This window comes from Pavona decussata, unplaced genomic scaffold, assembly GCF_977016875.1.
Source record: "Pavona decussata unplaced genomic scaffold, jaPavDecu1.1 SCAFFOLD_92, whole genome shotgun sequence".
In the NCBI taxonomy this organism is placed as follows: domain Eukaryota; kingdom Metazoa; phylum Cnidaria; class Anthozoa; order Scleractinia; family Agariciidae; genus Pavona; species Pavona decussata.
In genome coordinates this window covers 1,064,688-1,078,030 of record NW_028145509.1, presented here as the reverse complement: position 1 = coordinate 1,078,030, position 13,343 = coordinate 1,064,688, and the positions used below count along the sequence as shown (strand labels likewise).

General features: G+C 39.5%; 2 protein-coding genes across 3 annotated transcripts; both read left to right on the top strand.

Annotated features, from left to right (window-relative positions):
- The first annotated feature begins 505 nt into the window (after positions 1–505).
- LOC146473750 (uncharacterized) lies at positions 506–12,454 on the top strand. 2 transcript variants are annotated; one of them, XM_085117785.1, is made up of 5 exons: positions 506–637; positions 9,010–9,037; positions 9,735–9,878; positions 10,932–11,171; positions 12,187–12,454. In XM_085117785.1, the coding sequence occupies exons 1-5, from the start codon at positions 587–589 to the stop codon at positions 12,213–12,215; spliced, it is 492 nt and encodes a 163-aa protein (XP_084973911.1). In that variant the 5' UTR covers positions 506–586; the 3' UTR covers positions 12,216–12,454. The 2 variants fall into 2 exon arrangements, with proteins under 2 accessions (XP_084973911.1, XP_084973912.1); XM_085117786.1 differs by lacking the exon at positions 506–637 and adding an exon at positions 7,708–7,871.
- Positions 993–3,785, top strand: LOC146473751 (histidine N-acetyltransferase-like). The gene has a single exon (XM_085117783.1). It carries the CDS (start codon positions 2,101–2,103, stop codon positions 3,040–3,042), a length of 942 nt encoding a protein of 313 aa, XP_084973909.1. The 5' UTR covers positions 993–2,100; the 3' UTR covers positions 3,043–3,785.
- Positions 12,455–13,343: the final 889 nt, after the last annotated feature.

Here is a 13,343-nt window from a genome sequence, read left to right as displayed (position 1 = left end):
GCCATTTCAATCGAAGAAGCACCCGTGTTATTTAGAGTGATACGTCATTTAGTTCGAGATGGTGATTGGAAGCGCGCGAAATTACCGCGCTTTTTCATTGGCGGGGTTTACTTGTGGGATATAGCTATCCGGGAAATACTACATACAATTCAGTTTAGGTTTCAAGCTCAGGGTTGTATATAGAATTGTGCTATTTACACCGACCGAATCAACTTAACTTAAATATCTATTCCCGGGGATGTACTCCATTCGTTTTATCCGCCGAACATAAACCATAACGCTGATAATCGGTCACGCGTTTTGCTTGGCGTGAGGGTATTTCTAACAATCTTTGCCAAGCATAATGGAACGTACTTCTTTCAAGCTTAGTTGCTGTTTACGGAGTGATACAACGTGACAAAACCAGAAGCCAAGGAAACCGTTTTCTCTCTCCTCGTTGATTGTGTCTGGACGTGACCAAGCACTGGCGATTGATTTCCGCGAACGTGACTGAATATGAAATCCATCTCCTCCTAGTCGTCCTAGTCCGCCCCCCGACTGTGACGCGTTCATACCTTGCAATCTGTGAGTCAAAAAAAGACGAAGGATGACCGCCATTCCGGTTGAAATAACGGATGAAGGTCTTAAACAAAAATGGGTAAGTTGCTCTTCGAAGGAATTCAGTTCTTGAAATTCTGATATATTAAAATAACATCGAGAACTTCTATCGAATGGTGATTTCCGGCGAAATCAAAGCTCGGCGCGACGATTGCTTCACACCGATCGTGGGTCGATCGTTTACTGATCTCGAAGGATCGAAAAAAAATTAAGAAAAAAGATTTGCAAATAATTACTATGGTCACTGTCGAATATAAAATCTGTCGCTTTCGAATTTTTATACCAGAAGTGGAGAATTTATGCGAAGTGAAGCTAAGCAACGACGTGCGATCGGGCGAGATGAATTTAGATAAATAATCGGATCGAAATCTGCCGTTCAATGTGTCGCTGAAATTTAATGTCTACATTTTTGGCTGCTGTTGGCCTTCACTCCATCAACGTTTAATATACAACCGATCTATACGTGTATGAAATATATATGACAGTACAGTGAGTGGGCCAGTATACACTGGTTAAAAAGGAGATATATTACGCGTGACCTCGTAGTGTCGAGGACGAAGACTGTGGTTATTACTTATATACTCTCGCGAGTTTTACTTGGAAACGGCTGAAATATAATATTATGTCCGAACTAATGATATGTTTTTAGTTTTAGTTTTTGGTGACACAAATTTTAGAATCCCAGAATGTTTGCTTGGTATATTTACTCAACTGGGTAAACAAAGCCAAACAAAGCTCGACAGTAAACTAATTCGTGTCACAGTTCCAGCAGCTAAATTTGTATTTAAATCTCTGTGCCTAAAGTTATTAAAATTTAATGAAAAACATTTCATAAGCCTTCTGTTTCTTGAGGCATAGTTAATTGCGGTACTGGTGAAAAAACTTTGCCATCTTCAAAGTTGATAAGAGTGGTGCTGGATTGGAAGGGCTGCCGCGACCTAGCCAGACAGACAACAACCCCGCGACCGTGCACAACAGCTGAATATCTATCTAAACAAGAACGTTTCCACTAATTGGGTGCTCCAAGGCATTTCAAAATTTATGTATCAATATGATCAATTCCCAGTTGGCTTGATAGCTCAATTGGTAGAGCACTGCACCGGCATCGCAGGAGTCGTGGGTTCGAATCCCGTTCAAGCCTGAATTTTCAGGCTTTTTTTTTTTTCTGGCTATTTTTTTTTTCAGGTTAGTTCGTATTTTTAATCATTGAAGATTGATTATTGTTTATTAACTGTGTTTGAGATATCTTTTTTATCCCCATCGATGTAAGCATCTTAAGCCACAGTCGAACGCATCTTTACCCGTTTGTTTTTATTTCTTTTTATTCTGTCCTTGTTTAATCATTTTTTGTCAGTGTTGAAACACGTTAGTTGTTGATCAATACTTTCTAACCGCTGCGTGACCAGTCAACTCTCTGTCAACTTTTCGGTGCGTGACGGTCTCGTGCCATCGTTTGGTCGCAACCGCTTGCCGAAGAGCCTGAAGGACTCTGGCTTACACAAGATGGAGGACGCGTTATCTTTCCGCCTTGCTACACCGCAAGATTTCGAAGAAGTTAAGGCGCTGTCAAAAGGTATTTACCATGGATTTGACTACCTACCAGACGTGTATCATCACTGGCTTAAACAGAGCAACGTAACCGTCATGGTGGCTCTTATTGAAGGCAAAATAATCGGACTGGAAGCGCAAATCATAGTAGACGATGGAAAGACCACAGTTACCAGGGCGAAACGAATCCACCCGGATTACCGTGGTCGCCGTTATGGAACACGCCTTGACGAAGCAATGAAAAATCATGTTCGGATGATTTTTCCAAATATTCGCCGACAACGTTTAGCTACGGGGGTTGAGCGAGACCCAACTGGTGATTTCAAAGAACTGTTGGTGCTACACACACTTTCGTGTCACATCGATGAGGGCACATTTAAGCTCGGAAATCTTCCGAGAGCTGACAAACAACTGACCTCGTGCGCTCCAAAGCGATTCGCTGACGTAATTTTGTCTCGCTCGGTTGCCAAGAACATATTTCCCAACGACACTCACGTTATCGACTGGATGCCCTTCGAGGCGACCCGATCAAATACCGATTACATGCTCGAAGATGGCGACCAACTTTTTGTCGAGGAATATTCTGACGAAAATTCCCCGATGTCGTTCAGCCACGGGCGATTCACACCGGCGGAAGAGTTCCAGATCTGGTGCTGTACCATCTACGCCCAAGATGCCGAGTTATTCAAGGCTCATTTGATACAGCAGGTTACCAGTGCCTCCGGAATTATTCAGGGCAGTTTTATATTTCTTTCGTTCCAATCTGAAAGCATGACAAAGCTAGGAAAGAAACTGCTGTTTGATCAGAGCAAATTAAGAGGGTGCGAGCTGCAGAAAAATCTACACGGAAAGCAAATAGCAAAGATTTTTGTGTACGAAGAGACAAGCGAAACATGAAATGAGGCATGCCCGCGGTCTTAGCTTCTGGTCCATTTTAAATAGTGAGCTGACCTAACGTGAGCTCATCTGCATTTTCATTTTTGGGGCTTTCCCCCATGGATGGAAGTCTTACTGTATACCATAGACACGCTAACACTGAAACCCAGTGCGGCTTGCTACTCGGTTCAGTGGGCAGAAGACATAATTTTACAGTCCAACTGAACTGCATTTAATTGTCAGAACGCAACAGTCTATTACATCATAAAGTCTATCATGAACAAAATTATAATATTATAATTTTGTTCATGTCTTGTACATAATTTATCAAACTCTAGTATATCACATAGTTTGGATGACTTTTTGCAAACGTACAGACAAATTGTGAAAATAAATTGCAGGTTGATCGTGCCATTACTGCTAACAATCACTAGCAGTCGATGAATCAATCAGATATAGCATTACCGCGTTCTCAGTGATCAGCAATTTTCACTGAATGACACCAAATCTTAGATTGTCCTTCTTTTTAAAAATGTTAATAACGCTGACAATGTTCAAAAGTTCTCTCAACTAGCGAAAAACTTCTTTTTCGCATTTTAAGTATTTTATTTGATTTCAGTATTTGTAAAACTCATTTAAGCTAGTGAATTAAATATTATCTTGCATATCTATATTGCTAATGCACTGAAACTATTTTCAAATGTGATTAAATACAGGGCCTCGCTGGATACCTAGAGCCAATAATAAACTTAGCTTGTACCTCTGGTTAATGATTTGCTAGCTTTATGATTTGTTCCCTCTGCTATGAATCTGAGCCATTATTCTTAAGTTGACCAAACATGGAAACATGATGACGAATTTCTTGTAATCAGAAATTGTGGCGACGTGAAAAATTCCTCTTCGCCGGCGGAGGAAATAAATGAACGGTAAAAGGAAAGTTCCTTGGAGATGCGTGGCACTTGAAAATGTTATCGGATAGGAATGATATAAAAATAAATATTCAAAAGTGTCAGAAATGGTTTTGAAAAAAATACAGACGTTTCGGGTATATAACCCTTCTTCAGTGTGGAGAAAACCGTTGAAATATGGTACCGGACACACCGCGCATATGAATAGTAGTGCGCGCATTCATTAAAACTTACAATTCAAATATAGCTAAAATTGATGTTAAGTCCATCCGGCTGAACAGATCCAAGTTGGAAAATAAACCTCGTTTCACGCTGCTTGCGCTGGAGGTTTGTCCCATTAGATAACTGCATCAGTACCCCGCAACAGGATATCTGAAATACTGTGCATGTGACCGGAGTGGATTTTTGGGCCACAAAGAACCCAGGAGTGTTGTTGCGGATACTGCCTAAGGACGGTGCCTACTATTGTTACTGCGCATACTCGAGATACTCGGGTTTCCTATGGGTGGTGCCTACTAATACAGGAATATTTTTGCGCAGTTTAAAACTATACGGAGAAAGCAGAACTTACCAAATGCTTTTGGTATCTCAAAAAACAATTGGGGTTAACCATGCATTTTCAGAGATATATATAATAATAATTAAGCTTCAATTTAGGAAAAAATCCCATACATTGCTTTATATTTTGGCGTTTTTTAGAGACATAAATGTTTAATTATCTCTGAAAAATGCCTGGTTACCCCCAATTTTCTTTTTTGATTCCAATAACCCTTGCTAAGATCTGCTTTTACCGCACAAAAATACTTTGGTATTAGTAAGCACTGTCCTTAAGTGTTCGCTAAAACGACTCCTGAGGCCGGTTTCACCAATGTAAAGAATGGAAGAAATAAACGTCGAGATTCGAGCAAGTTTCCGGCGACCCAAGAAATTCAGAAAATAAGACAGCGTCAAACAAAAAAAAAAGCCACAAAGTTTTACCAATAAGTGTATGTGTGTGTTCATTCATTTTAAGTTCTGTAGCGCGCGATGGATCTCGTTCACTTTTCTAATTTGCATAATTTTACTGTCACTTTGCCCGCGTGATGTGAGGAAAAAAGCACGACTGCTGGCAGTCTACTCAAAATACACGCAACATTCGCAACTTTCGTAATTGTCAATCAATTAAGCGTAATTAAACTGAATGTTTACCTTGTTTCAGAGTGGCTTGCCAGTCGTGGTGTCCAAAAGATTTCTTAACCAATCGAGGAAATGTCCGAACAAGAACTCGGAATGACTATCTCACGTGGCGGGCAAATCCTGGTCAAACCTTCTTCGTCCGTAGTATCATTTCCACGATTGTAATGTTTAAATCCATAACCACTCCGGCTAGTCCGATAGAAAAAGTTATAATGTTGAAATTGTGATGGCGATTATAACTTATTTTGAAGGAAACTTCGACATTCTTCTCGATCTAACTCTCGCCGCTTGCACGATTCATTCAACATTCATGTTCAACGCTCTTCAAATCGCGCGCCTCGCTTTCGAATTGCGTAGCGGTCATGTGACACTTGTTTACGTGTATTTTTCTTGGAGCGGAAATAATTTTATTTTAACTCTTCCGGTTATATAAGTGTTTGAAAATTTACTAAAACAGTTATTCTTCTCGGAATTGTCGTATTTGAGCTAACTGGGAACTTAAGCAGCGACGAAGGCAACGCCGTTGAAAACGTCACTTGAAAACATTTGTACTATTTCGCAATTATTTCAACTCGTTCAGCCTTTGACAGAAACGCAGAACTACCCAGGAACCAAATTGGTAGTAGTGGTGTTCAATTTAAGAAAGAGAACGAAGAATTCACCGTCCTGTGTTCGCGTTCTCCACAGAACTGCATCTGGTCATTTCACGTTGCTGTTTTGCAGTCGGAGGCAAAGAAGTGTACAAAAAATGTAAAACGCACGTGTAGGGTGATTGCTTGTGCTCATTACGTTTTTTGTTTTGTGGCGTTGTCGCTGCCATCGCCGTTGTCATTTAAGTTCTCTAGTTATAACCAACTCGACGCTCGCGTCTTGCTGGGTAGAAATATATATCACTTCATTTCCGGCGTATCCTCGAAGAATAACTGTTTATTACCTTGGCGAAATACGCTGTAAAGCTTTACTTACTTACTCACAACCTCTACAACTTCTGGCCTATCAATTTCCAATAACACTAGGTATTAATCTTCAATTTATCTCGATTATTATCAATTATAATCAGTGGGCAACATTTTTTTCAACACTCCAAGGCTCAATCCGTATCCCTTTCATATACCATCCAGAGAAAATGGCACTCGTCTCAATTCCCTTCAGTAGAAACCCCCAGCGGTTTTCGTTTGGTCTGTTCGAGATATTTACAAAATCCCTTTCAAAATACCCAAATGAATCCCTGCTCTTTTAAATAACTCCAGCCTTAGAGAGGTACCTCTATCTGACGGAACCTCTCCGTGTACATTACAGGGAGTACCCCCCCCCCCCCCACCCCCACCTCTCCCGTCCAGGCCGCAAGAAGTGGTCAACGGGGCGTGCTGGACTCCATCAAAGTTGACTTAGTGAAAGTCTAACAGCAGGGGCCTGTTGCGTAATGTTGCGTAGTTTAGATTTCAGAGGAGGTGCACACACACGAAAGTTACACACTTAAAAAAAAGAGTGATTCCCATTCATATGTTTATAGCTAAACGATATGATATCACCGCAGGTGGGGGGTGGGGGTGGTTGCTGTAAAACTTTTTGGGTAGGGGTGTGCCGCTTGGACTCTGAAACCCTTACCCTAAACCAGACCAAGTTCAGCTGCATTTTGTAGCCCTATACTAGACTACAGACCATGCCAAAGGACGCTAGCCTATCCCAGACTGGCTATTTTCCAAAAACTCGGTCATTACCACAGTCCAGCCAAAACAAAATCTTCTACATGTACATGCACAGCAACAACTGCACGTTTTTTTGAATGCTTGTCATTTCCCGGGAAACCTAGTCTAGATAAAATTCTACAAGCAACTGATCAGTTTCCTGGAAAATGATACCCTATTCTAGACCAAAACTCACTGATTTCTATACCCTTTCACAGACTAAACTGCTTGAAAACCATACCCCTCACAGCGGCACATACCCTATAGCTTTTATTTTATATGGGAGTACCATCCGGGGGTATCACCTTCTAAATGATACGTTTATTGTTGTAAACTTTATTACCAAGAAAAAAGTTTAAATTCTTAATTTACAACATAACATACTAACACAAAAATAGGTAAATTTACTCAGTATAACTAAAACGCTAAGAATGAGGCGGTTGGCACTAAAGCTTAAAGTAAAAGAAAAAGCAGTTTATTAAAGAAGAAAGTAACTAAGTAAAAAAAAAATAAATAAATAAATAAATAAATAAATAAATAAGTACCAGGTGAAAACTCATGAGCATTGACAATAGTTTATGCCCTGGAAATAACTTTGACGTCTCTCATCGCCCTCTTGCTTGTGAAATCGGTCGAAAAGAAATATCTGCAACCTGATATAATTTAAATAAAAAAAATTATTGATAAATCTCTGCAGTGACTGTCGTTTTGCAGCGAATCGACACATTTTTGTATATATTGTGATGGCCTTATTAATTAAAAGCAAACCAGTTTTTGTCATGTAAAAATTTCTAAATAGTGCTTTTCTTTGCCTTAAATTTGGCATCTATGGCGAAAAAATGCATCGGTCAGGCTTGAAAACGTTTCTCAGGCGTTACTGTCTAGTGTTACGTCATTATTGTCACAAAAAGTGTAACGAGCTTCTAGAAGCTGTTCTGCATTGCAAATTTTGTTTTCGAGTTGCCTCTATAAATTACCATTTGACCACTGACGCGGAGTTAGAAGCTTACGAACGCAGCTAGCAAACCTATCTTGAGACCTCGAAACGGCTGCTCTTTCAGTTCAACGAGGCAAAATGGTAAGCATTGGATCGAACTTTTATTAACAAACTATTGAAATTCTGTTAGCAAATAACATCGATGTAAAGTCTGTGTTGATTTCTGAGATTGAATCGACGAGCAAATTTTGGTCGTTCTGATCAGAGTTTAACGCTGAAGTTTGAAAGAAGACTTTGGCCGTTGCGCTGTCATTCTAAACTTATAACACGACTTAAACGTTGCTTCCAAATCGTTTATTTTATTATATTTACGGTGCTGTGTCCCGTCGACATACTGATGTGCACGTATTGATATCTTAGAAATTCTAACATAAATATATTAAACAAATCGAAGCGTGACTTAAAATATCTTTTCGACCTTATTATCTTACCATTATTTCTAGTTTCAAGGTGTCCAAATGAGGTTGATATAAGCAACGTATTTAATTTAACCTTGATCAATTCTTTGTGAAAACTTTCCAAAAAGGAGAGAAAAATTTCTCGAAAGTTCGAGAGCAAAGGGCGTATTTTGTTTGTCGCCGTAGACGCTTAAAATAATATCGGACTTATTTTATTGTGATCGATTTTTCTTTCAAAGTAGCTTCTTTCAACACTGCAGAGGCTACACGAATGTAGATTAATCAATGTTTGAACAAACTAAATGTTCTTCGCATAAAGTTTAATAGGCCGGACTCAATCTAATCGGTAATGTAATAGCCTCAATATACACACAAGCTTGGCATCATATGTCACGCAACAGTGCTTTTCAATGCTTTTAAAAATCGATTAAATCGTAGCTTTTGTTATGGGGGCAACAATGGTAGTAGAAATAGTTTATTTTGTAAAATCATATTTTGCGTTTGAACAGCCTATCAACGGAAAGAAATGTTTAGAACATAGGCATGCAACGCGTACAAAATGAGTAGTAAAACTCAAGGAAAACTGTAATTTTTTTCATTTTTTATTTAATGAAATTTTTAATGTATACCTGCCAATTTTGATTGCACAAAAATCCATTGTAATTAGTCCAAAATGCTAATCGGAATGTTAGAATGCCACTGCGTCTAAAGTTTGCTTGGATAATCTATGGGGTCATGGCTATTTTGGCAAGTAAAATAACATTCTACTGAATCTTTCAACCTATTTGAACGTGATAACTAACTGATATTATCTCTTTTAGACGCACTTCTCAGAGAGTGAAAAGAAAGGTAAGCCTGTATTGAGAAAAATCCTTTCATTTTAAATGACAAAGTCTATCAAGCTGTTTCTATCAGGTAAGTCTATTTGTCGCTTACTCCTATCAAAGCCATCTATTGGTTATAGGAGGAACTGAATGTCATTGTCCTGTAAAGCTCTCAACTTCCTGTGCTATCTTAGACATCTTTCCTTGTTGCTTCCTTAATAATTGCAGCAGTGATCAGGACCAAATTCTCATTACCGTGACTATATTTAGAGACTTGTGAAGTAAACAATTACGTGAATCATATCTACTTTCAGGAAAAAAATACCGCCGCCCCCCCCCCCCCCCCACCCCACCCACTATATTTAGAGATATGTGGAGTAAACAATTACGTGAATCGTATATACTTTCAGAAAAAAAATACGTGGGAGCTTTACCCCTGCTCCTCCCCCCCCCCCCCCCTCCCCTCCACACAAAATTTATCGAACTCTCTTCATGGGGGCTTTTCAGTGAACAAGACAACAAATTAAAATGAAATGATACACAAGTACAATATGTACATTGGTAAAGCCATTCCAAAATCCTTTAATAATTGAAAAAGGACTCGTGTTGACAGGAATAGACTCAATGAGTTGAACTGGTTCATCCTTCGTATGTTTGTTTATTGTTGTTGTTCCATATTTTCTCTGCCTGTTGAATTACTTTCTTTTGAACTTTTTAACTAGCTTATCGCGAGGCCTTCGAGCTTTTCGATCATGATGGCAGTGGTTTCATCACTACCGACGAGATTGGGGTTGTCATGAGGAACCTGGGACAGAATCCATCGCCTCAAGAATTGGATGATATGATCAGGGATGTTGATGCTGATGGTAAGTCTTACTTCAGTATTTTACCTTCTAAGATGAAGACAACCAAGAGAATACAAATTTGAGAAACGTTTCATTCACAAAAAAGTTGCAGTTCATTTGCAAACAATCATGTTAGTAAATAGATTACGAAAAAGAGCACAACAACTTCTGGTATTGCCTGACAGCCATTCCAAAGCAGGAGTTGTTGCACGATGCAATGCATCACAACACCGGTAACTTGTGAAAGCAATTGCGTTTGTCATCAATATACAGATCATTGGTACCCAAGAAAATATTTAAGCAAAATACTTCAGGTGCCGTTTTCTCCTGCCTGTTAAATGACAGGCTCGTGCCTGCCTGTTTATGTTTTCAAGTGCTCATGGCTTTCCAGAAATCCTAGCTGGTGTTATTTCTGTTTTCCAAGATCGATTTCAGGCCTTTTAGTGTACAGTAACATAGTTTAGTCTGCTGGGATTCTTAACCTGTATTTCAGAAACGATTAAGGAACAGACCCCCATCTTCAAAATTTCTGAGCTGCTATTGGCTTTCCAAAAATCCTAGGCCCCGTCTCACAAACCTTGTTTCTAAATAACTCTGTGGGACGTTAAAGAACCCACTCACTGTTCGCAAAGAGTAGGGGACGTAGTTCCCGGTGTTGTGGTCTGGTCTTTGTGCGTATATTCCGTATATCCCAGGTCCGCAGTAATTGGCCTTAGCTGTTTAGTTGTTGCGGTATCCCTGTCCATATTGGACAAAGTTAAATAAATAAATAAATAAATAAATAAATAAATAAATTTCTACGCCAGTTCGTTACCATACCATTTCCTCCTGTTGTTATGCTATGGTCACGTGATTCATTTCAGTTTCTTGCCAGAAAAGCACAATTCTTAGATGTGTTTGTTACTTTAGAAATAAATTTTCCCACCCCTACAATCCGCGATAAGTCCACTGCGAGACATTTTTAGCACTTGCCTGTGATTGCCACCCCTTCTTAGTGGACTTGAATCCATCAAATGCATGGCAACCATGCTTTGAAGATGGAAGTTCATCTTCGCTTCTCTTCTCTCATTGTAGCAAGCGGACACATCGACTTCAATGAGTTCCTAGTGATGATGTCCCAAACCCAAGAGAAGCATCATCATGCTGAGTTGCGCCAAGCTTTCAGGTTGTTTGACTCAGATGATGACGGCTTCATAACATTTGAGGATCTGAAGAGGGTGATGCGAAACTGTGGAGAGAGTCTGTCAGACTCGGAACTGAAGAAAATGTTCACCAAGGCTGATGTCAACCAAGACAATCTTGTCGACTTGAGGGGTAAAATATGTCGTATTTGTTTTCATTTTGAAATGAAGATTCCTGTTTCTAGGGGTGAATTAACTTGTAGCACACGCGTATAACTGTCTCATTTGCCCATGAGGAAGCGCCCATTGTTCCGTTTATGTTCAAATATTAATGTGGATGTCCCACATGGCCACATACGACAAGAGAACACGATCAATTTATTGAGGGAGTGCTGGTCGCATACTATTCCCTTCTACAGACAGATTACCCAGGCAACTGACTCTCATATATTAATAATAACAGTAGGAAGATGATAGTCTCAAACTTAGAGATGAGCACCTTAAAGGTACCAGAATCTTCTTTTGTGAGCTTGTCTCAATTTAGCTGTCATCCCGGAGCTGTATCAGTTTCTTTCTCAAAGATTATTCTGGCCGCACTTTTGTCTGACTCAGTGACCTAAACGGTACTGGTGGTCATTCTGGATGGATCTCGGGATCAACTCATGAAATGTCACCCCCCCCCCCCCCCCTTCCCTCTTTCTCTTCCCTAACAAATACAAAACCACCCCGCCCTAGTTAGTATATGGACACCCCCTCCCCCCCCCCCCCCCGTTTCGTGCAGCTTATTACCATGAAGGATAAGTCTTGTGTATACATGCACCAGATTTAAGATCATCAAAGTCACGCCCAAGTATCTCAATATTCTATGTCTGCTGACAATGTTCTCTCAGATATATCTGTAAATTCTGACGTGAAGAACTCCATAATTTAGCAAAATGTTTGCGCAAAGTGGTATTTCTTTCCTGGATCTGACACTTGCGCGCTGTTTGATTCCGCATAAAAAATTGCGCATGGAAGAAAACTTATTTAATCCGCTAACAGAACAGGCTTAAAGATTTTTGAGAGACATCAAAGCCAGTACTTCCTTAAACGCTTGTGTTATCACAGTGACTATAATAAATTGAAATTTCATCTGATTTTCATTATTTGTAGTGTTTGAAGACCTTGATAGAGGGGGTAATAATGCAGATTTCTGTTTTATTCTACAGAATTTACAAGGATTGTTAGCAACGACTAGACGCAAGTACAAGCTTTCAATTCTGAATGAGCGGATTTGTTGCAGATTTTCTTTACAATCCGTCGCGCTCACGTTAATCAAACTTGTGTATCGTTCAAGTAAAATGCATGCGTACTGCTTTTTTTCTGTATTTTGTTTCATTTGTATATTTGGCAGCCGAGTGTCTCCTCGCTGTTGTACTTAGTTTTGTAATCCCCCAAAGTGGTGTTAAATTAAAAAACTATATGTAGAGCCTTTGAGAGGGTGGTTTTTACTTGTCTTACTGGAACCTCGGAATGACTTTAATGAACCTAGACCTCTTGCCTTACGAAAATGGTCTAGTCAGTAAATAGAAAACGGAGATAAGAGAATTTATAAGCCACCAAATGCTTTCGCTTGTGTTTACCCAGTTTTCAAACTAGAAACACTTGAAAACTGAAGTATGGCGATACGAGGAAGAAGGCTGTTGGTTTCAATTATTGTCCATCATTTTCACGAACTCTAAAATAAGAACACACGTTGCTTAGCACGAGATTAGCCTTACCAAGAGTAACCTTAACAACTCAAGTCCTCGCTGGTGAACCCCCTTTTCACATATGTTTGGTTAATCAGCAGAGTTAATAGCGAAAATTGAAAACGTCGGCCCGACGTTTTCAAATTTGAAACCATTTTTATTTCGGTCATCTGCCGGCGAAAATATCCGTGGATAGTTCCTTTGCATTCTGATAGTCTTTAATTGGAATTTTGGTCATTATATCTAGGCTGCTAAATATAGAAGGTTGCAAGTAAGCTACGAGCATTTAATTCCAAAGATTGTAGCCTTTGCCCTTTTAGTCAGCAAAGTCTAAAATGGATTAGAACTGATACCTGCGTGCTAACCATACGATCGATATCATCACGAGTTGGCGTTTGTGAATGGAATAGGCCATTTCCGAGTTGCTGTGAACCTCACTGTGAATGCGAGGCTAATTGCAAAACTTTTCACATGATAATTAGTTTTGTTTGCATATGAATGAAAACTAATTTTCATAACAAAAACGTTGCAGTAGCCTCGTTTTCATAAGGAGGTTTAAAGCAACTCGGAAATGGCCTATTTGAGTGCAATCACAAGTGACTTAACTTTATTTTTACAGGATTAAATCCCAATTT